This window comes from Mixophyes fleayi, chromosome 6 (genome assembly GCF_038048845.1).
Source record: "Mixophyes fleayi isolate aMixFle1 chromosome 6, aMixFle1.hap1, whole genome shotgun sequence".
Taxonomy (NCBI): Eukaryota; Metazoa; Chordata; class Amphibia; order Anura; family Limnodynastidae; genus Mixophyes; species Mixophyes fleayi.
This window is the reverse complement of record NC_134407.1, coordinates 91,821,917-91,847,056: the sequence shown is the minus strand read 5'-3', so window position 1 is coordinate 91,847,056 and position 25,140 is coordinate 91,821,917. Positions and strand designations below refer to the sequence as shown.

Genomic DNA, 25,140 nt, shown 5'->3' with positions numbered 1-25,140 from the left:
GAGAAAAAGAAAATTATTTTTTTGTAAGGGCACATAGGAGTGGGAGGGGGGTTTGGGGCAATGATCAGTACGGGATGGTGATGTCTGCTCACCGGCAGCTTCCCTCGTTGCCAGGGGGCGATCCTGTTGTTGGAGAGCGACTAGCAGCCAAACTTGAGGCTGCCTGCTACTGAGTGGGGTGGGGGCTGCACCTACAGAGGCTGTGTGACTCGTGCAATACATACTTCATACCCAATCCCAGACGAAGGTCAGGGGCGCTCAACACAATAGGTAACAATTTATTTTTAACAGGGGATATGTGACAAATCAACTTTTTCAATGGAGATTATACCCTGGTGCCACTGGCAGTTAACAGTGTTTGACTACTTGTATTTTTAAGTCTGCTCAGATGAATGAACACTTGAAGAAAGAAGTTCTATATTACAAATCTTATACATTTGGCCATTTTAGGTATTAGAAGGTAAGAAAATAACAGATTAACTCACAAATTAACTGCAGTTTATTTGTATAAATAAAAATCATATTTTGCTCTCTATATTGCGTAGCAGTCTCATGGCTGCCCTCTGTATTGTGTGGTGGTCACAAGAGCGATTTCTGGTCTTCTGCTGCTTTAGCACATCCACTTCAAGGTTGGATGTGCTGTGCATTCAGAGATGTTCTTCTGCATACCACTCATGCTTAATTGTGTTACCATCACCTTCCTGTCAACTGGAACCAAGCTGGTCGTTCTTTTCTGACACCTTTTATTAACAAGATGTTTCCAACCACAGAACTGCCACTCGCTGGGTGTTTTTTGGTTTGAGCACCACTCTCTGTAAACTCTACAGACTGTTGAAATGCCAAGAGATCAACATTTTCTGTGGTACTGAAACAACCTGTACAATAATTTCACAGTAAAACTCACTTCAATCACATGATAGAGAGAAGAAAGAGGGAGAGAATAGACAGTGTATTTGTATATATTTATTCATAGATTCAAGTTTTGTTTTTTTTAATTTTTCTTAGGTTTTCAGCACCCTGTACTTTATTCAATGTTAAAAACCTGAGAAGCAGTTAAAGCACTTTATAAATAAAAATCAGTTAATCATTGTTTGTATTTTTGTCTTCAATGGTCAATAAAATAATATACCTTTACCTCTCAACTGTCCCAATTTGATTAGGATAGTCTTGATTTAATTGACTGTCCTCATTAGGCAGGAGCTTGTCCCGGCATGAGGGACAACTGGGACATATTTCCACTCATCACTTTACATACATGAACCAGTTAGTGGTGCACTCTTTATATAAGGTAAGTTGGGAGGGATATGTAGGTGGTTTGAGGTAAGTGCAAGCTATGCTCTCCATGGTGTTGGTCAAGCCCACACACAGCTGGTCTTACCCACACATCAATGGTCACACCTCTGGTGGGACAGCACTTCTCACAATAGGCCCTATATAATTTTCAGCCCCAGGCCTATCCAGCCCTGAATCTGGCCCTGTGCTTTCATATAGTTGCATAATCTCTTAATTCCTCGTATGTTTTCATAAAGATACTAAAGTGGAGCCAGCAAAGACGCAAACACTAGTTTCGCTGGTTAGATGGCTTTATCAAGACAAAGGCTTTTTTGTCTCTATTGTGGGGGGGCATTTGAAATGTTTAGCTCTTTTGCTGGTTAAAATATTAATGTTGATTAGTCAGAGGCCCTAATTTTACCAACTGTTCCCCTGCTCCTGATGTCCGCAGTGTATTATCCCAATTTAAAATAGCGAAAGACAAGCTTAAATAGTTTGGTATATACAGTATATCTCAGCTAATCTACAAAATGTACATATGAATTAACTATGCACTCATAATTAGTGCTATTTCCACTATACTGGGAAAGATCTAAACCTCTCTCTGCTTGATAGATACTCTGTTATTAAAACTGTAGTGTTTTCAAAGCTTGCCTACTCGTCGCAGATGTTCCCTGTCTGTATCTCCGCAGCAGACGCTGCTAAATGTACCAAAATGTTTTTGGTACATGTTTTGGTACCAAAATGGGCAGCACGGTGGTGTAGTGGTTAGCACTGGGTTCACGAGTTCAATTCCCGACTATGGCCTTATCTGTGTGGAGTTTGTATGTTCTCCCAGTGTTTGCGTGGGTTTCCTCCGGGTGCTCTGGTTTCCTTCCACACTCCAAAAAACATACTCGTAGGTTAATTGGCTGCTATCAAAATTGACCCTAGTCTCTCTGTCTGTGTGTATATGTTAGGGAATTTAGACTGTAAGCTCCAATGTGGCAGGGATTGATGTGAATGAGTTCTCTGTACAGCGCTGCGGAATCAGTGGCGCTATATAAATAAATGATGATGATGATGATGAAAATGTTTTCCAATATTCTATGGAGGAATTGTAAGCCTAGAATTGCTAGATCAAAACTACATTTGGACAGAAAGTGGGGAGGCCTCAGCTTACCTGATATAATGGCCTTTGCTCATTCTACCCTGTTCCGCTATGTCTTGGGGTGGTTTTTGCAAGAAGATATTTATGTCAATTTGGCACTGAAAGAAGAACTTTTTGCACTCTTTTCCCCCGGCGGCTTTGTTCCATTCAGCCCCTCACCTTCACCCTCCATAGTGGAGAGAAATAGCTTATTTTGGGATACATGGCTCGTGATTAATAGAGAACAGGAGTGAATTCCTGCAATTACCATATATAATACTATTTGGGTAATCCTGCCTTTGAACTTGGGTTGTCCAACAAACACTTTTTAGAATGGAAATGTAAAGGTATCGCCTCTATCAGAGATGTATTTGAGCTGGATGGCGCTTTGTATTTCTTCCACCAACTTTCTCATAAGCATTCTCTAGATAATAAACAATTTTATATGTACTTCCAGGTCTGCCATTTGAAATAAGATTTTAGCTTTTGTGAATTCAACTTTTGGGGTGGCTTTGTGTAGGGATCCTATTCCATTGCTGTTATAAAATTTTGATATCTGGAAGGATAGCCTGCCCTATCTTAATACTGAACTGGTCTTAACAGTCATGACGACAGTTGCTAAAATAAGCAACTCTGTGTAACTGGAAATCCCTTCCTCCCACTTTCTAAATGAAGTAAAAACAGGATTATTGGAACTTCTTTCTTTTATACACACACACATATACACAGATATCGTAAATTTTACTCTAAGTGGGTTCCTTACCAGCAGCTAAACAGAATAGCATCCTTGAAGTGTTTGAATCATCTACCTGGTTTGTATATAGGCAGCTATGCGCAGATTACTAGAGATCCCCCTCCTCGTGTGCGTACCTAAGTTTACTACATGCATGATATCAATCAGTACTGTGAACAGGGACTTTAACATCAAGAGTTTATGTAGTAATCTCCTTTGTCTCTTTTTTTTGATAAGGTCACTGTATTCCCTTAAATATATCTCCTAGGTTATTTGGCTTCCCATCCCCTAAACAGGTGCGGAAGAATACAGGTTGATTAATCTATAAGCGATACGAACCATGAATTTGCTGTATTCATTAGTTTATTGCAGCTTGCACATTTGTGTTCCTAGTCGAGGTATTACGCTTAATAATATTACTTAATATTGCTCTAAAAAGTATTTAATTTGTTCACGTTTAAAAGGTATACGAGTACTTTCCCGATAGTGATACTTTAAGTAATACTGCTTGTTTTCGGACTACTCGATATTTAGACGTTATTTTTATATCTGTTTAGATCTCTTGCCAAGGATGCTACTTTCATTCTGTGCTCACTATCTGGAACTGTCAACTAATTGTTTATTGCTTGTTTGTAATTGCAAATAAAAAATTTAAAGACTCCAGGTTTGTCGTCATTAGTAACCTTAAATGTTGAAGAACAGTTCAATGCATGAAGTTCACCCAGTGTTCAGGTGGATGTGACTGAACCTCTGCAGAAGGTCTTCTTTGTGGGGGGCAAAAGTTTCTGATACTACAGAAATCTAGGACCAAAAAGACTAAATTAAGATGGATCCACAAAGGATTTATGGCAGAGGAGGATTCTTTTGTCTGCTTGAAGAAATTTTCCCACTAAATCATCTGCTACCAATTCAAAAAACACAACTGGTGAAATCTGCACATTTAATGCACTGCATGTCAAGTCCTTCTGCAATCCCTCCTGCCGAAAGTCCAGTACTTAGGGTAGGGTAACACACTTTTGAAGAAACTTCTTTCTTGCTTACTTGTAGTAATACTTCAGCTACCTTCTCTCATACTCCCTTGTCCTTGAGAATTAACCATTCAATTTCCAGGTCCTCAAGGATAGATTCTTTGGATTTGTATGACAGACCCTTTGTATGGGCCCCTGATCCAGTAGATCTGGACAATGAAACAGAGGCCATGACTGTTCTAGGCACATTTCCCATGCCTGTGTGAATCACTAAAAGCAAGGCCAGTATGTTAGTAACTCCATTGTTTTGTTAGTCCGTCTATTCCCTTTACTTTTATATCCTTAAAATGAGAGTATAATTACCTGGCATTTTGACATGTTGTCATTAGGTCTATTTTCTGTACCCCAAATCTTTCTCTGTTGGAACACGTCCTGGTTAGGCTCCATTCTCCTGGATGAATCAGATACTGGCTCCTGTAGTCTGTCATTTTGTTGTCCACAGGGCCGCCATGCATTTTAAACTGTCCTCTGCCCATGCTACAATCATTGTTCATACATTCAGCACAGACATGATCTTGGTGCCCTCTTGTAGTTTTAAAAACATCACTACTGTGCAATTGTCTATGAGCTTTAGGTAGTTGCTCTGCAGCATTTATGTTCATTTAAGTCATTAAAGGACGCAAAGCATAAAAAAAAAAAAAAAAAAAGAGTAACTTTGCACCTAGACAAAACCATATAGCATTGGAGGGGGAAGTGAATTTAAAATGTGGGGACAGATTTATGTGCAAAATAATAAACTAATTTGCACCCCCTTGCATTGTAACATGGTTTGTCCCAGGGAACATTTACTCTTTTTTTTTGCCTTAACTTTCCTTAATGACTCAGGCTCCTAATGTGCTACTTCTGCTTACAGATGAACTCCCCTTCCTCTAGAGCAATGGTGGGCAACAGGCAGCCCATCAAGCTTTCACTTGTGGCCCCTCAAATCGGCTGCTCCCAATCTTATCAAAACAACGGCAACCAAATTCTGCATCACATAACCTCCTCTTCACACACAGCATATTTGGAAGAATGGAGAGAGTGTACTGTGTTGTACCCTCAGTTCCCTGTGCAGCCCATTTGAAGGTTGAAGAGCCACAAATATGGCAGGCCACCTCTTTTATATAACCCCTCACTGTTCTACAGCTTGAATATGTAGTCATCACTATCCATTAGGGCTCCCTTTAAGTCCATCACTGGAAAATACCACCAAATAGAGAGATTTCCTGGTCTTGCATGTTATTCTGATCAACTGACTCAGGGACTTTGGATTGCGAGCACTTCTATCGGGAGATTTCTCATGTGCAATCTTGCCCATGGGAGGACACTTATGGTCGATGAAAATATCTGTAATACTCAGACTTGGAAACTCAACTGTTGCAGCTTCTGGAGTCTATCTTCTGAAATTGAGGCTTAGTCATTCTTTGTATCTATCCACACCACTATGAATTTATTTTCATACAAAAGCAAGTGTTGCTAACCTACTTATTGATTATCTGTTATCCACAGGCACGGCCAAAGGGCTCTCCTGGCTGTCACTGTAGAGAATATGCTTCTGGCTGAAAACGGGATTGTGTCCAGGAATGCCTCACACATGAAATCAATTCCATCACAATTTCTACATTTTTGTAGCAGATTCTGTCTGCTTTACCTTTCCTTGTAAATCTTCATACAAGTAGTCCATGCAAATTCTCATTGCTCGAGATATCAAGGGCATTGATGTTCCTGCTTTAAACTCTGCTCCTGATGAAACATGATGTGTGCTAAAAGATTTTTCTGTGCATAGGGTCTGTTAGAAGTTCCCCATCTGCTAACAGTATACCAGTCCTAGCTGATTATCAAGCTACCATGGCACCTAGCGATTTCCTCTGTCTGGAACATATACATACTATCCAATCTCTTGTAATTCGGTTATCGCATTTCCTACTCTTCCAATTGTCTATTTAGGATTTTATTAACCTTTCTATGTACTATAAATACTCTGTGACTGTGCTACTTTTCTGAAAAAACGGGCTGTTGTAACCTGGATTCCCATAATTCTTTTAAAATGTTTAAATCAATGTGTCCACTATTTCAGGGATAAAAAAAATCTTGGTTCCTCTTAGATCGTCAGATACTGAACAGGGAGAGATCACTCATCATAAGAATATACAGATTCCACTGAAGAGACTTCCACATGCTGTCCATATACACCTGAGAACTGGGGGTAAATGTATCAAGCTGAGAGTTTTTCGTCTGGTTTGAAAAACCAATCAGATGCTAGCTATCATTTATTTAGTACATTCTACAAAATAATAGCTAGAATCTGATTGGTTGCTATAGGCAATATCTCCACTTTTCAAAACAGAAAGAAAACTCTTAGCTTAATATATTTACCTCCTGGCTATCCTGAAGTTTCTCTTTTGATACTAAATACAAAATACCTAATTGTCCATGCAATTCATTCTGTAAAATTGTTCCAGGGGATGCAATGTATCATGTGGACTACTATTTATACATAACGCTTCTTTAGATTTGTTATACTCCCCCATTTGCGGTTATAAGAGTTTTCTTCTTCCCAGCTATAGGCTCAGCGAGAGAACTTAAAGAAGGGGGATGTATATGTATTTCTAACTAACGCGGCTATATTTGAAGTAAAAACACCCCTAACTAGGCGCTTACCTAGAATGGGTGTCTGTATGCTTCTTTGGAAGGGTTCTGGATCCATGCTGCAGACTGTGTGCTTTGACTCATAGATGCTGTCTCTCCAAGAATAAGTGAACTAAAACAGTTACACAAACGCTACTGCAGGCCTACTGATGACCAGTAACCCCGGAAGTGATATCAGCCACTTGGGTCACACTGCCCAATGAGGCTGTAGCTGTGCCTCAGTCTACATAGCTGAATAAGGGATAACTCATCAGTAAGGGCTGCCATAGAGTAGGAACTCAATTTAAAAGAGAGTACAGATCTGATTTGCAGATACTACAAATATGTAATAAAGTTATTACAAGCTTCGGAAGTTTTAAGGCAAAAGTCTTTAAAGGCTGTAGAAGACAAATTACACACAGTCCAAATTTATTCATCACTTACTTGTCTGCAAAGTTAGTTTCCTTTTTTTTCCCCTCAAACGATAAGCTGCTGCTTTTAGGTTTGAACCAAGGCCTGATTCATTGTATTATTTAAAGGAATCTGCTAACTTTTATTGACAGTTGTTCACAACAAGAGTTAATGGGTATGCTTCTGTATTAAGCACCAAACCTATTTCTGCCCTTTGCACCCATGCTTGTAAAATGTGTATTAGCAGGTAAGGCTAAGGAGACTGTATACAGTGTGGGCTATTCATGAATATTACTCAAAGATGCAAAAATGCATTATGATCAACCCTTTGCTTCCATTGTCTACCTTGCTCCAGACAGAAAGTTAATTGTTATCGGACTAAGGCTTACTGGACATTTGCACCTTAGAGCTAGTTTGTAAATTACCCTTTGTGTTTCCAACTTGTAATGCTGTATTGCTGAACTAAACATGGAATGGTCTCACTGAAACCAGTAAAATGAGCAGATAAATTTTTTAGACCTCATTCAATACATAGGGGTATATTCACTAAACTGCAGGTTTGAAAAAGTGGAGATGTTGCCTATAGCAACCAATCAGATTCTAGCAATTATTTATTTAGTACATTCTACAAAATGACAGCTAGAAGCTGATTACTTGCTATAGGCAACATCTCCACTTTTTCAAACCCGCAGTTTAGTAAATCTAACCCATAGTCTTCTGGGAAATTATTGATTCACTTTGGCAGAAAAAAAAAGTACTGTTTGCTAATATGCACAATTTACTGAAAGACATAACAGTTATGGCAGGCATAAAAAAAAAAATTGGTGAATTATATATTGAACAATATACAAATGTAAGTGTCCTCTGTCTGTACAACTACGCAGTGCTCTTAGTAACTTGTGAAAGCCACATAATAAGTTGCAGAATAATATCTGCATTGCCAAGCAACTCCCAACCCCCCACCCCCCCCCAACACAACTTTTCCCCATTAAAAATATCCACATGACTCAGTAATAATTCAGAAGAAGAAAAAAAAAAATGTCTACTTTTGCTGCTAGATGGGGGTGTAGAGATTTTGCATATTAATAAACGATTATTAACAGTTATTTATATAGTTCCAATATATTACGAAGCGCTTTACAGACAAATCGCTTTACATAGAACATTTAATCACAGTAGGGAGTAGCTTTGTCAGGAGCTATTTAAAAAGCTATTTAATCATTATGTCTTTAGAGGGTGGGAGGAATTCGGAGCACCTTGAGGAAACCCATGCAAACTCCACACTTATAGGGCCCTGGCTGGAATCAAACCCATGAACCAAGTGCTGTGAGGCAGCACAGTGCCACCATTCTGCCCAAATATTCAATGTGTACTTTATTGGAATTTTGGTCAAGGTGTATCGACTCCAATAAAGAAACTATATAATAGTTGTGTGTTTTTTGGCAACACCTATAAAAAGGGAAACATTATTTTTACTTTTATTAGAATAGTATGTGCCAACATGCTAGAATATAGTCTTGAATGTCAGTGACATCCAAAGCCTTCTAGTGCATGTTTAAAAATTCTGGAAATAAGAAGACTTAAAGGCTATACCACCAGTAGATCAAGATCATCCTGTGTTCATGTCAATGTTCCTCATCATGGACGTTGGTTAAAAAATGGTGTTTGTGTACATCTGTATGCGAGACACACAATCTACATTTGTGTCACAGGTGTGGATTCTGCTTTTATGGCAATTATAGGGTTAATGAGTATGCTTGATATATAACCTACTGCCGTTAAGTTGGAACAATTCAGCCATGCAATTTACAATAAACAGGAGTTTATGGATAAAAACCTGGAAAAACCTACTCTTTTATGATGAACCGTGCAGCAGTAATGATCTTCTTAGTGGCTTCAATGTATCCATCCTCACCGATGTGCATCATTGTTGCCCAACAAGCAGCTATAATCCCACCAGGTCGAGAGCCAGCTATAGAAGGTGATGCATAGAGTCCACCTGGCCAGTCTGAGGTAACAAAGAACTGGTATTTCCTATAGTCCTTGTTCCTATACAGTACCACTGAGGATCCTTTGGGTGCATAACCATACTGGAAAAAAAAAAAAAAAAAGACAGAACTTATATAAGTCCCTTTTAAAAAGGTGTCACATATCCTGTAGTATATTGTACATGTTCCCCCTTGCTTATTTTACCTTATGGGTATCTGCAGATATGCTGGTCACTCCTTTTACCCTGAAGTCAAATGGCAGGATAGGGAAACCTGCTTTCTCCATAAACACAATGAGGAACCCACCCAAACAGGCATCCACATGAAACGGTATCTTGTATTTCAGTGCCAGCTAAACAGAGACAAAATTAATAAATCAATAACAAAACTTTCAAATAAAACCCACAAACTGCAGTTGATATTCATATTGTCCTTTAAGTGGTTGTTAGATAATTATTAAAAGCTTTGTAGTAACAGACAGACTGCAATGAGTGAGACTACAATAAACCTTCCATAAGTTGTTGTTTTTTTTTTTACTTCAATAGTATTTTTATTAATTTTTCAGAATTATGGGGTACAGAAAGAAGAAAGGGATGGGGGGGGTAAGGAAAGGACACAAAAATAAAAAGAGGAAGGATTGAAGGGTACATAGTGGGGAGGAACACCTTAGACAATTCTGCTGTTAAACCATATTGAACATATGAGGGGAGGAACCCAATAGGATCCCTTCCAATTCGTGAAAGTTACACTAGTTGAATGGTCACCAGGGAACAACTAATAGGAACATTGGGGAACTTCTCTAAGTGTAGGAGATGCAGGTATTAGATCAGAGTCTATTCGATTTGGACGCGCTCCCTCTCCGTCCGTAACATACACATGCCAGCTGAACCACTTCATTATCGGGGACGAGGTGGCAGTGGAGTAGAGCATCCCCTCTGTCTCCATTTCAAAGCTGAATTGCACCTTGGCCACTACTTTCGATATCAAGGGTATCTGTGGCGACTTCCAACCTTGAGCTAAGGAGGCCCTTGCGGAAATCAGAATATGACTAAAGACATATTTAGCATGTAATGGAAACTGGGGGGGGGGGGGGGGGGGTAATGCTGCAGTAACGCGACCTCCGGGGTAGGGGAGAGATTTTGTCTAGTAACCTTATTAGCTAACTGGAAGATTTGTACCCAGAACGACTGTATATGGGGACAGTTCCAGAATATATGTCTCAAATCCCCTGGTATATTGCATTGCCGCCAGCAAAGTTTCGACTGGGAAGGCCACATTTTATGAAGTCTTGTTGGGGTAAGATACAGTCTATTAATTAATTTTATCATTATTTTTGTGTGATTTATACATTTGGACATTCGGAACAAGTTTGTGAAAATGGCTTCCCATTCTTCACTTTCCAACTCTAGTTGCAGGTCAGATTGTTGTTTTTTTTTTTAAAGATCTATTGCAACATTCTTCTTTTACCTCAATTATGAGATTCTAGACATAAAAACTAGCTGAGAAACTAAATTTCAAGATCTCTTACCTTGGCTACATCTTCTATTGGGTCAATGATACCATGTGGGAACTGTGGAGCTGAACAAACTAACATGGCCGTGTTCTTGGAAATGGCCCTTCTCATTGCCTGTAAAGCACAAAAAAGTGAAGACCTGAGGAAATATATACTGCAAAATCTAAGATCAGTAACCTACATTTATTATGCCAAGCAATTGTTTCTGTTTATGGGCATTAGGGCAAGTAAGGTAGGGTGTATCTCTCCTCCATGATGTGAGAAGTAGTTCAGGTCTGCATGATGTAGTTTGTCCTGACCCCAAAGTTTAACCCCCCACCCCCCCAAACAAACAAACAAACTGCATCCAATTATGTGAGAAACAAAAAAGATACAAACCACCCCAAGGAGCTGAACTACCACTGAAAGCACTGCAAAATAAACATGTCATAAATAAATTCCTTCTTGTCTTAATTCAATAAACAATGTGAAAATTATATCTTTCCTTGCACAGATCAAATACAGCTCTAACAACAAAGTTCATTGCACAAGCAAAATTGTGCTATATTCGACAAAATGTTTTAGGTGTAAACACATGTCATTGCCTTAGATAGAAATGTTTCAGTCTCCACTGACTCACCGGGAGAGCCATCAAGGTTAGATTTTAGCTCATTTACCATCTTTAAGAAAGTGTATTTAATGCACTAAGAGTAAATAAGTATTGAAAGAAATATATTTTCCCCATTTGTAAGAAAAGATCTTTCAGTCACCTTTATATGGGTAATAACTTTGCTAAAAGGAATACTCCATTGTGACACAATCCATGTCACTTTAGCCACTAGCACTTGCTTAGAACCACATTATTCTATACCAGCACCACCAGAAGTGGTTGGGATGGGATGTGTGCACTAAATGCAGCACTTCATTAGATGCCCAGGGCTCCTGTCCAGTTAGGTAGCGCATTCACTACACATCTCCTGGCCCAGAACATTTCAATTACCTGCTCAGTCCAATCACTGGTGGTAACAGCTCTATGCTCTCCCTGCATGTAAACAAAGCCTTTTCTTACCTTCACATCTACTTTCATGGTTTTCTCGCACAGGGGGATGTGCACTATCTTCATTCCAAAATAATGTGCTGCTTTGTCAAATGCTGCATGAGCAGTTACAGGAGCAATTCTACAGTAAATACATAAATTCAGGGGGAATACATAGTTAACATTAAAGTATAATTGCAATGTTACTAGAAAATGTTGCATTTAAAATAAAAAGAAAATCTATATATAAATGCAATTTAACACAGCCATTGTGATTCCTACGTGGAATGAACTCCCAGCATGTATAGTTTAAAAAAAAAATGAAAAATGCATAAGGAAATTGTAGAACTTGTGACTAATAAAAAATAAAAGACCATATAACAGGCAATTCAGTGACCCTGTCAGTTCTTGAGACTACAGTAAAGAATATTTTTGCCATTTCTACAATCTAGTGTTTTATTGTGCCTAGAACAGGGGAGTATATAGTAAGCTCTATGTGCAGACTATGGACAAACTTAGGGAGTTGTGTCTGCTATCTCAGTCTGTTTGCTGCCCAATTTTTGGACCTTTCCAGAAAGATCATTGCACTAAACATGCCATACCATGCCCAATGATGTCATACATATTGTGCCAGTAGGCTAAACTACACCCCCAAGCTATTGTATTGTGAGAGGATAATCACACTTTAACAAGAAAAGAAACAATAGCTGAGAGACAATGGTGCATATTAGAGTTCAGAAGACAAAAGTAAAATAGTAAGCATTTCTGACCTGTGAGCTCAAGTTAGACCTTCGGCTAAGAGAAGAAACAGGTTCCCATATTAAGAAAAAAAAAATTAGATTATCTAGGACCAGAAGCCCTGTATACATGGACTTTCCATTGCTCATTATCCCGACTCCATGTTCTGCACTTATCCATGTAAGTATCAGGCCACTGCACTAATTGAGCCCCATGGGACTTGCATGTGTGGTTAAACTTAACACAGATGCACACTTTCAGCAATAACAGCAAATGTCTGGCTATTAACAAGTGTGACCACCTTAAGTAAACCGATTACATAAAAACACAGACAGTAAATCAAATTAATAAAATGCAAAGTAATTAATACATTTCTGGGTGCTTAATTCCATTCTCAAGTGCCAGATCTCTATATGCTTTGCAAGCCATTAGGATGCTTTCAGTCCCTCCGGATGTCACCTACAAAATGAAAACAAGGACGTATGAACGGTTTTATATAAAGGTGTGTTTGACACAACAATCTTCCTGCAGCAGTTTAACAGGTGCCTCATACCATTACTTTGTGCCATTGCTAACATTTAAATGCTCTGATATGGACTAGTGCAACACGTAGCCCATCACTTCAAACTTGTTTACACGCAAGAGTTGCCTGAGCTTCTTCTAATACTCCAATTATATTTTTCAAATGCTAATTAGAACAATCAAAGAAAACAAAAAATCCCCACAATTTCATGCCAAAAAAAACACAAAAATCCACACATTTCCTTAGATTCCAGTGTGACCATACAGTATTCTCCCCAGCACCTATTTCCCGGATGCTCCATCCGGCTGGTTACATGCCTCCCAGCTCTTGGAGCCCAACAGAGTCCTATTATAATGGAATAAACCATTGTTTCTCCTATTAGAACAAACACTATGTGAGCACTACAGCCAGTAATGTGTGTTAGACCACAGACTACCAGTCTGACCAGTCCTGGCAGGTGTGAGCAATAGCCTCCCAAAATGTTGCAAAGTATTACAACTGCCCCACACCTGGCTGCTTCTTAATGCCACCTGGCGGGCAAAATTTTCTGGGGAAAACACTGCGATATGTGAACAATCACATTCCTCCCCGTATTCACCTTCTCTCCATTGCCGTACACACCAGTGCGCATAGTACCTGTTCATCTTTGTTCTGCCATGCAGAGCAGTGTTGAAAGACAAATACCTCATAAATTTCCCAAACGTGGGACCAAGCTGTTGGGATGGTGGAAAAAAGCATTCAAATAGGGACTGTTCCAACTAAATTGGGACGGTTAGGAGGTATGTGATCACTGACATCTGAACTAATGTCCAAAAGCAAATGCCTGTTTAGCATTTTACACTTATCTGATCAACTGCTTTTTAGTGACTAAATACACTGAATTTATGATTTAGTGTCAAGTAATACTAATGACGTATTAAGTGATCTTCTCTTATGAGAGGTTTTAAAACTGTGTAAAAGGTCTGCAAAATAAATGACAAAATTAATCATACTGCTGGATATGTCTGGGAACTGATATATTCAACAGTATGTATTAGGTAATTGTCTGGTGAGATCTATGCATAAAGTACAGCTGGAATGTACCAAACTTCCTGTTTTCTGTCAGATCAGTAACCACCACACAAAAAAACCCTCTGAGCAAACAGCTGCTACCTCTGTACACACATACAAAAATATGGTGCAATGAACACAAGCAAAAATATTCCAATACAGTTTAACAGACTGACACAAGCAGAGCCATTGGTTGTATGGTTCTGAATACATTTAATTGAAGACTGAAACAGGACAACACACAAAAAGTGTGTAAAGAAGAAGAAAAACAAAAATTTGTAAAAAGTATTACCCAAGTCCTACCCCTGCTAAAGCCTAAATTAGGCCTAGCCAACCTGTACCGCTCCACGTATTGTGAAACTGCAAGCCCCAGCAGGCTTTGCCAGGCAATAGATGGCAAGGTGTCAGCAAAGTAGTAATAGCCTCTCAGGGCATTTATGGCATGTCACTAGAAAATCTGCGTCATAGGGCTAGAAGCAATTTGGCGTGAGGTGACGAGATGTGTCTCCAGAACAGTTTGTGGAGGCACATCACGTTAGTTTTTACAGAAATTTCTGCTCATTTTTCTGCGTACCTCTATGGGAAGTAAGGAAAAATGAGAGGCTTCTTACCATAATAGCAGAAAATATGCACATTTGGAGCCACATACAAAACACAGAGTGGCTTTTAGAACCTGATAAAATGCTTTGTACAGGAAGTGCCGCAGTTTCAAAAAATAAAAAATTAATTACCATGTAGTGTACAGGTTGTCCTTTGTCAAATCAAGGAAACAATTTAAAACTGGATTTATTTAAACATGAATGCCTATTCACATCCCAATTTTAAATTCAAAATTAAATTCTAAAGTAGCACGCAGCCCATTTATTTTATTAGCAAACTCTGAAAAAGTATAGCACACGAATCACAGTGACCATTTTTGAAAGTGTTAAACAGAGTAGCATAACCCGTGGTACTGTGAAACATTAGGGAGATAATCAAACCGGAGTACTACAGGATTTGAACACACTTTATTTGGACGAAGTTCATTTTCCAGGACAAACTGTACAGAGATTGTCTGCACTCCTTTATAAAGAGCTATGCCAGTAATGGTTAGGTAAAACCTAGTATTCCCTTTGCAACTACTGTACCTGGTTTGGGGTTCTGCCAGCCAAATGCAAAAGTTGTTTTTAGTTATTTATTTTGCAAACTTGCTAAATATTTTTTTTTCAAAATAGGCAATTTGCAATATCTACATTTCTAGAAAGAAAACGATAGAGGGATGGTTTATAGGATTTTAGTGATTAACAGTTTGAAAACTTACTGCTCCACAAGTTTCAGGTCCTCCTTTGAACAGGGTGCACGCCATTCGTACTACTTCTGCTTCCATTTTACGCACACCAGGGAAAACATCAGGATGTAGAGGATTGCTCCATGCAAACTTTTCATATACCTGGAAAAACCCACCAACAACAACTATAACAATTACAAACTATACCTTGTACTGTAAATACCAAAAAGTATGCACACCAAATGGACATACTGAAGAGTGATTTATCAAAACAATATAGGCATTTGTTTACAGTTTCGTAATGGCCGATTTAACATGGGCAGTCAATGTGTAAAGGCATGCAGCAATCCGGAGGGATAATTTACACATATGTGCTGGTAAAATGGAGAAAAATGCATTAAAACTAAAGCATGCAACTCTCTTCACTTGTCTCAATATATCTGCAACTCCCATCCACTCACTACTTGCGCCCATTCCCTTTTATTGCGCTGCATCCATCATGTGGAATTCCCTCCCTCACACAACTAAACTTTCCCCAGGGTTCCAAACCTTTGAGAGTTTTCTTAAAACTCACAATTATAAGCTTATCAAATTGCCTATACATCTTCTTAAACAGCCTAATCTATTCTACCCGATTACACCGCCTGTACACTGCTCACTGTAAACTTACCTTAATTCACTTTCTATACTCAAATAACCTACAAAATAAAAAATTGGCAATATTATGTAACTGTATCACTAAGGACCTCTTCCCATTGCAAGCTGGCCAAATCAATATGCTTTTTGTGGCCTGTAATCCCAAACTTTTTTCCTATAGATTGTAATCTTTAGAGCAGGGCCCGCACACCTGTTTGTCAATACACACTCTTGTTTTACGACTGTTTGTTCCAAATTACAAAGCACTGTGGACTATGTTCGAATAATAAATATTATTATTAATATTTTTTCTGAGTAGAATAGCTTTAGTACTTATTTTCCATCTAAAGCTATCCCCTACGACTTTAGGTAATATGGGGAGAAAAACTTACTATGCACTTTGACACTACAATAGACCAGCATCAGTGTGACAGAAACCTCACATTACTACTATGCTAGTGAGAACCTTTACTCCAAACACAGTCTGTGGCTTCCTGCTTGCCTCTATTCCCTTCCTCACATCCTGAAACTGCTCCTGTCACATGCAACCCTGTCCTCACTAAGAAAGATCAACATAGTCACCTCCTGAAACACTCTGCTGCTGTGAACATACCAATGATTTGATTATGCTATGCACATTACGATGATCTGGTACAGATAAAATGGGCAGGAGATAAGTGATTAATACCATAATGTGTTCTGACAGTGATCACTTTGTTTATGCTCCTGCATTTTATTCTTTTAAACAGATTTACCTTTATAAACAGCTGGGTCAGACGTTCATCTCCACTATAAACAGTTCCAGACACTTTCCCTTGGTCCCAGGACACCTCACCTAAGACAGGACATTATTTGTATAGTAATATGCAACAGTCAATTTAAACTGCATTTTTTTTAAAAAAAACTTTATATATATTTAACACATTTCTTTAATTCATTACATTTTAATTTATACAGTTCTCATTCTACAAGGTCGGACAGAGTAATTGTAAAAACATTGCTTATACAGAACCTTGCCCCTAGTAAGCTTGCAATGTAAAAGGGAATGGGGGCCCCATATACTTCACGGCCACTCAGACATCTTTGACTATCCTGGGGAAGTACAGATACTTAAAAACAATATGGACAAAGAGCACAGGCAATGCTGTATTCCAACACACAGTCATAAGGCAGTTGCTGGTCATAATCACAGAAAAATTCAGGCTAGTCAGCGAGATTCAGTTGTCATGACAAGCAAAGGTCAGTAATGTTTATCCAGAATAATGAGACACCTTATTAAAAGTTCATAAAATTGGGTAAGAGACAGGAAACAGACAGAGCAAAAGGCACCCAGGAGACAAGACTACACGTGAGTGCATGAGAAATGATGACGTTAGTTGATGTGAGGGAAAATGGCAGACTGTAAGGTTTGAATGTATAAGTGATTTTTTGAGACCAAGAAATTGCAGTGGTCAAGTGGGAAGGTGATAAGGTAAGGTTCTGGGTGAGAGAAAGGTGGCAGCTAAGCAGTTGGAGAGCCAAAAACCCAGTTAAGTACAGGTAGATTTGTCCATCATCTGCATATATCTGGTACTGGAAGCCATAGAATTCTTGTGAGCCTAAGGGGTTGGGTGGAAGGAGCAGGGAGCAGCACTGCCCTGAGAGAGAGAAGTAAAGAAGTTAACCAGAGAAATGGGAAAAGCATGGTTATACGATCAAGACTGAAACCAGGAAAATGCACTTTCAGTAGTTAGGGTATCACGTTAAAGGCAGCCGAAAGATCAAGAGAAATGGAAAGAGTAGTGCCCAATAGATGTAGCTGTCAGTAGGTTAGTTGATAATTTGTTTGGAATGGAGTGGTCAGATATCAGATTGAATTGAGTATTCAGGGATAGCTATAGTAATGTGAGGGGATGGGATTAAGTAAGGATAAAGAAAGGTAGATATCAACTCTTCAGATGATGTGGAAACGGTAGAAACTGTAAGTTGACAGGAGGCTGTGGACCTAAAAAAAAAAAAAAAATAGAATGTGGTGTGTTAAAGTCTTTCCCGATAGCGTTTTTTTGTTTGCTTTTGCGTTTTTTAAAACATGTATTTATTTGGGAAGGTTTTATAATGGAAAGATGTGTAGCCTTTAGGGTGGATGGAAGCAGATTGGAGCTGAGAAGACTTGTCATGGATTGGATGAGAGTGTGTCTTCCAATGAAGTGAAATATAAAACTTCTTAGCAAGATTGCTTAGACGAATTTCTTTATAGTGCCTATTAAAATAGTCCGCTTTAAAAGGAGGAGAAATTCTGGAAGTTCCATTTACATGACAGCCCTGTAAGTCGAAGCCTCACTCGCTGAGTTTTTAAAGCATGACATAGAACAACCATCTGTTAGAACGGTTTCGGTCTGACTTGGCCACCGAGGATGTTGCTTTGGTCAGTGGTGTAAAGAGCCGTAGATGCAGCCTCACTAGAACAAAGAACAGCTATAGGGATGACTACTTATACTGAATTGAGTGAGACTTTGCTAAAAAGAAGGAGTTCCGTTTGCAGATTTGTAAAGAGGCGTGCATGTCTATGGGAGAGTAACCGCTGGTCAGATATTAAACAAGGCATCTAAAGAGGTTACACAGCACACAATCATTATTCAATATTGGAAAATACTGTCAGAGGAATCTCACAATCATTCTATGTATGCTTGCTCAGTGCTGGGACTACAGCACTCTAGTGTTATTTAATACTAGATAGCAAAGACAGGTTATAATACTTATCAATGAAAATAAAACAAATTGCCCTCTAAATTGTAGAGGGGAAAGACTAAACTTGTAAAAAGTTACCCATTAACAAACAAATCATGGTTATATAATTTCTCTTTATACAATACCCTACTGTTCCTGGGTGGTAGAATTGAACAATAAACATGTTGTCAAGTGGCAGGATTAGCCCATTAGCATTAATTAGATCTATTGTCATTGTGTATTCCAAATATAGAAGAGAAACCAGCTATGGCAAGTCATAAGCAAACTGTACAGTTAAAGCCCAATTATTTTCGGTAAGAATTGATTACAAAATCTAGAGTTTTTCTTTAACTTAAAAACACACAAAAAAACCCCCATCTTTCAAATATATATATATATATATATATATATATATATATATATATATATATATATATTAAAACCAACATAGAATGCACATTAACATAATGTAATATTACAATAACTTCTTAACAGATTTGTCAGTGCCTTCTACTGGTTTGTTAGAGAAATATATATATATATATATATATATATATATATATATATATATATATATATATATATATATATATATATATATATATATATATATATATATATATATATATATATATATATATATATATATATATATATATACACACACACACACCTAGCGGCGTGTGTTAGTGTGTGTGGAACAAACTATTTTCTCAGAAAGGGCTCATCCAATTGACCGGAAATTTGGTATACTGACATTATTTGACAAAAAAAATATAATAGTGAAGCCAGTTAACTTCCATCATCCCCCCCTTCTCCCCGTGGGAGGGGTAGTAAAGGCTAAATTTACGAGTTGAGGGCTCAAACTCTTGACCGTGTGGGTATTTATTTACCAGAGCCTGTGTTTGGTCATGGACAATTGTATGTCGCATTTTCACGAGTACGGAGAAGCAGTGATGTGAAAGTGCAGGTTATGAATACTGCCCTTCAAGGAAGACTGATTGAGCACAGCGATAAGGTGTTTAGCAGAAACGTTGTGTATCGAGAGGTTTTAGAACAGTAAGACGATGGAGATTAAGGATGTAGCGATGAAGATGAAGGATGAGGTGATGGAGAAGCATGATGAGGTGGTGACATGTGGACAAAACCACGTTAAAAAATGGCGCTTACCTCGGGAAGTAACGCTCTTCCCCTGAGGAGGCCTGGCCTAGCCCCAAATGCATGACAAGAACCTTTTTAACACCTTAAGTAGCTTAATTTGACTAGAATGCATGAGTATCATGCATGGGTTAACATATATATATATATATATCTATCACACACACACAAACACATACTTAGTATATGGTTCCTATCGTTTTAATACCCATTCTGTATTACTGCGTACAGAGTATTAGGAAAAAAACATGATTGAATGGTTATACTTAGGTCAGAGTATTCTTTCAGCTTTTCCATGACTTGTTCCTGCTTCAGTCCGGTTTGAGGGAGTACAGTCACAAAGCTCATTCCATCTTTCATATTTAATACAACATTAGCCATTTCATCCAAAGCTTTATCCAACTCCTTCTGGATCTGTTCAAATAAAAAACATATTAATAGAAATACATACAATATATAAATCTCACTACTTCTCTATCCCTTTGTAGACAATTTTTGCAGCCTTACCTAATAACAGTTATTCTATCCTTTGTGTAAAGCTAAAGAACAAAAAAATATTTTCCAACATACAGCTGGCGGAAATTGAAGACTGTCTCATTAGAAAGTAAAAGACTGTTTCCCCACCTTTTACCCGTAGCAGCTCCGCAAAGCTATTAAATGTTGCCATGGTTAAGAAACTCAACCCAAGGCTTAAACAAAAGCTAGTATTAAAATGTCCAGGCTTGAAAGTACATACTGCCACCTCCAAATGGCAGACAATAACTTTGATTTTCAGGGCAAATACCTTTACTGCCATACAGGAATGCCAAGGGACAATTTCCTTCCTGCTCTCATCTCTGCAATTCTTACTTCCTGATCCCCAACTGCTTCTTATCACATATACAAGCAGTGGGTAAAGGAGAGAATGCCCCTGCTATCAAATACTGTGTTGCTGCCCTACATCACTGGTTGGCTGTTTGTACGTTCATCACTGTTCTGTTGCTGTTCCCATCAATGACCTGGAGAAGCAGCATGGTGTGTGATACCAGGGAAAAGTGAACATCAAATTTTGTAAGTAAAGCTCATTAATGAAAGGAAGACCCCAACTCTCAAACCAACAGGTTTCAAAGATCACATTGCAAAACCTAGAGGATTGAGATTTATCAAAACCAATATATAAAAGTACCACTGCAAGTTTATCTTGTATGTTTACAATAGTTCTGATGTCCTTAACTGTGGTCTATGCCCTAAAAGGAAAACAAACAAATAAAATCGGACTGCAGTGTAATTTTGCAAGCCATAGTATGACAATCAGTCATTATCTTTGCTACACTGGGGTTGTCATGTAACTAAATTATACTTTGCTATACTTATCTTATCAGCACATAAGAACACTGATCATCAGAGGTGGCAAAATGCATGTTTTTTAAGCTAGTGTCGGTCCAAGGTTTATAGTTCAATTTTGAGATAAAATAATTATACTTTAGTTCATGATAAAAGGTGACAAAAATAAAAAAAAGTAGTACTAAATATGTATACACATTCATTGTTATTGTTTCCAAACTACTGTATTTCTGTACAATTACAAACCATAACCAAAGCGCACATCACAATCAAACTGTAAGCCAATTCATCATTTTCATGAGATCAGTTGTCAAAAATCCACACGCATACCAATTTTGATTTAATATAAGAGACATTTAAGTGCATGCGCTCTGTAGGTTGACACATATAGTTACTTAACACATTATTATTGTTTATTTATAGAGCACCGTTCATATTATGCAGTGCTGTACAAAGAATATATAATCATTCACATTAGTCCCTGCCCCAATGCAGCCTACACACATCACTGCTTTTGGATCAATCGTTGCATTTCTGTACCATTAGATCTACACACAACTAAGACGCTCAATGAGATTGTTAACAAAAAAAAAAAAACATGCGATTGCTTCTTGCATATTACAATTTTGATCTGCGTTGTGGGATTGATAGAACACAACAAGAACAACAATTGTATGATTAGATTTTTAATCGTGTGGACAGGATAAAGGCTTCTCTCTAAAAAAAAAACAACAAAAAAAAAAAAAACCTGCATTCAGCCTTTGCTTTCTGAATGACCTCAAATAATTTTCTTAAAAGCTAAGAGTAGAAAGGATATATTGCAAAATAACATCTCTATATACAGCCACATTCAGTTCAATCATGACCTCAAGTAAACTTTGAATAAACAGGCTTGGGGAAAAAGAAAACTGACACAATGTCTCGTGCTAATGTAGTCACTTTGTGCAATGCAAAGAGCACATTTTAGGAAGATTGATGGTGTGAAATAACAATGCAGTTTTTCACTGCCAAGACAGAATTGTTGCATTGTAATCTTATAAATAGTGCTACACTGATTAACCCTTTTCTGTAGGGAGCAGTTTGCACACAAAATTCTAAATGTAAGTAATGATTGCAAACAATATTAGACAGATTACTTGTTTGTGTTACTTACTTTTGAACCGATGAATGGCAATCTCCTTATTATTCGGAAAAATTGCTTTTTAAACCTTGATGTTAGACCTGCAAACAGACAAAATTTTTTAGAGAGATTATTTATATATATATATATATATATATATATATATATATATATATATATATATATATATATATATATATATATATATATATATATATATATACAAAAAAAACCTGTGATTGTTATTTCAATATTACCACAGCAAACATAGCAAAATAAACAAGCATTTCAAGACAATTGTATCTGCTGCTGAATAAAAATCACAATTACTAGAACATTTTAAAACATTGCCATCTGTTTTATACAGAGAACATTTACAATGTAGACATTTTGCTTATGATGTTGGCAATATTCTATACAATACTGCCATCTATATTAAAGGATGTTGTCAAACTAAAACATTAGATTACAAGAAGTAGTGCACAAAATTAAAATGGGCCTCATTTGTGCAAAGTTAATGAGGGTTTGACGACCATAGCAATGGAATATTTGCCTATTTAGAACAGAGGTAGTTGTAATGCATTTGCTCACACATACATTGCATCCATTTAATGTAATTACTAGCATTTAGGTGGAGAGACTTTCCATGAATTTAAGCAATTCAATAACCTACCCATTTCTAAGTTAAGTATTACACAATTAGTGTTCCATTTATTATTCATATTGGCAGTCTCCATAATTGTTTAGTCTCTGTAACATAAGCTGTACTGAATGCAATCTACATACAGGTGGCTTGCTGAGAGTTTCTCAGGGAACACTGGGGAACCAGGAAAAGGGTTGTGAGCTTGTTCCTTTCTAAAACAAAGATTCAAAACAATGAGTCTCAAAGAGGAACAGGTGACACACCCAGGAGCAATGATAAAAAGTAGGTAGTGAAAGAGCAATATTGCTTACTGCATAAGCAGCGTATGTGCCTTTTAAGATAGGAGGGATTTCAATCCCTCATTGGATAAAGCATAAGATGTGGTGAAAATTGCTCCCCTGCACACCCTACTGCAAGTCGACTGGAAAAATATGAAGCAATACCGATAGATTTGTCTGTTTTCAACCATGTTATACCACCAAAAAGTACTCTTCAAAGAATGTGGTCCAAACGTGCTGTGCAAGTGGCTACTCAAGGGCTGATGGCATCTCCACAAAGGCTATTTTTACTGTCCCTAACATTCTTGACCACATGTGTAGACTCTACAGTATGGATATTGTTTTCTTTTTAAACTATTTGGCCTGTAATCACACAATTATAACTTATATGCAGCCCTATTCATACAACAAATACTTGGACAGCACTACTGTAGAATAATAAATGGTAAATACTTACTCTCTTGTTGAAATATAAAGTCATAAATCCATACAGACATGAGTGTGGAGGCAAATGTCAGCGCGATAAGATGGCATGGTTCAAGTTCTTTACAGGCTTCATTTATAAAGCTCCTGGCATCAAGGAAATACGTTAGGACAATTTCCTTATAATTCATTAAACTCCCCTGGAGAGAGAAAAAAAAAAAAAAAAAAATGTGATACCAAACACTACATAAAGTAGAGAACCATTACAACTACTAAAGAAAAAGCTAGGATATAATTCCTCAGTGACTACAACCCAGCTCAGCCACACTGCATTGCTAACCACATTTAAGTATATGCTTTGGGGGGGGGGGTTTATTTTTTTTCCATTGCTTTTATTTTCTCTAAATCTTTTAAAACATGACTGTATTTACATCTATATCAGTAATGGTTTAGATATATTACAATTACAGCTGAATATAAAGCTTATTTCACTTAGTATAAATTATAATCTTTCAAAATGGAAATTAATAATACTGTAACAATGACTCATGCAATACAGAGGTCTTTAAATAATAGCTATTTAATAATTAACACAACTGCATCAGTAAAGTCTTTTTACATGAAGTACAAACATGATCTTACTGAAAATGGTCACCCGAACAAGAAAAAAATAAATAAAGGTAGAGAGGCAGCCACTGAAGCATACATGTTGTGTGCCAACTGCTGCTGACTGGACAACTAAAGACATACTGCGTGATCCCCCACACTTAAATAAAGTTAAGCTCTTATATGTGTTTAGGTTTTTTTTTTTCCTTTGTTGACTGCTGGTCGATTTGCTGAGAGATAATACATCCATCTAAATATATTTGTGAAGCATACAATGCACTCTATGGGCCTGATGTAGAGTTCAAAGTATGTCAGTTTATGAAAGTTTGCAAAGTGCATGCCAAAAAAGGAGCACGCAGATGGGTGACTGCAAGTGTCAGATGAGTTGCACTCATCTGACACTTGCGTCTTTTTATGACGGGATGGTGTAAGGAAGTCTAATATAGACAGAGTATAGTAAAGCTGTGTTTGCATAAATGTGGATGAGACCGACAAGGACAGAGACACATATACACCTATAAGGAGCCATATCTTTTGCACCTGCAAATGCACACAGATGACGGTCAAGGAAAACTAGCTAGCCACTTCTGATCGGTTGATTGCGGATTCACCTTTGAAGTTGATTTGGTGCTTTCTTCATTGATCGTGCAAATATTATAGAATTTTGTGGGGCAAATTGGAAATGTCAGTGCCGGCCCTGTGTATACAAGTGCATCTATGATGCAAGCCTGATGTATACGGTACTGGTGCACATCTGGACATGTCTGGTGATACATGCAACTCAACATAGGGGCATAATTATGCCATTTTTACGGATGGATTTTTTTAAAAAATAAAAAATTAAATTACGCCCAACATGTGTTTCAACTCAACATCAGACCCTATGTCTATAAATGTAATGAACAGCCCCCATGTGGATCTAGGGCAACCATAGCTTTAAAGTGTCCCTATCAGTTGCACACGTTGGAGGCTG

At 37.8% G+C, this 25,140-nt stretch overlaps 1 protein-coding gene and 1 long non-coding RNA gene across 2 annotated transcripts in view; both read right to left on the bottom strand.

Moving 5' to 3' along the window:
- LOC142160338 (uncharacterized) overlaps positions 1 to 25,140 on the bottom strand; it is a 480,167-nt gene that overhangs the window by 153,460 nt on the left and 301,567 nt on the right. The window lies entirely within an intron of this gene.
- SGPL1 (sphingosine-1-phosphate lyase 1) overlaps positions 1 to 25,140 on the bottom strand; it is a 44,500-nt gene that overhangs the window by 8,212 nt on the left and 11,148 nt on the right. The window contains exons 2-11 of the mRNA XM_075217036.1: positions 23,596 to 23,761; positions 22,251 to 22,318; positions 20,041 to 20,188; positions 16,666 to 16,745; positions 15,308 to 15,436; positions 12,805 to 12,893; positions 11,730 to 11,838; positions 10,697 to 10,795; positions 9,374 to 9,520; positions 9,032 to 9,270 (exon numbers count right to left, since the gene is read on the bottom strand). Of these exons, the coding sequence (XP_075073137.1) occupies positions 9,032 to 9,270; positions 9,374 to 9,520; positions 10,697 to 10,795; positions 11,730 to 11,838; positions 12,805 to 12,893; positions 15,308 to 15,436; positions 16,666 to 16,745; positions 20,041 to 20,188; positions 22,251 to 22,318; positions 23,596 to 23,761 (1,274 nt within the window). The remainder of the gene's footprint in view (positions 1 to 9,031; positions 9,271 to 9,373; positions 9,521 to 10,696; positions 10,796 to 11,729; positions 11,839 to 12,804; positions 12,894 to 15,307; positions 15,437 to 16,665; positions 16,746 to 20,040; positions 20,189 to 22,250; positions 22,319 to 23,595; positions 23,762 to 25,140) is intronic.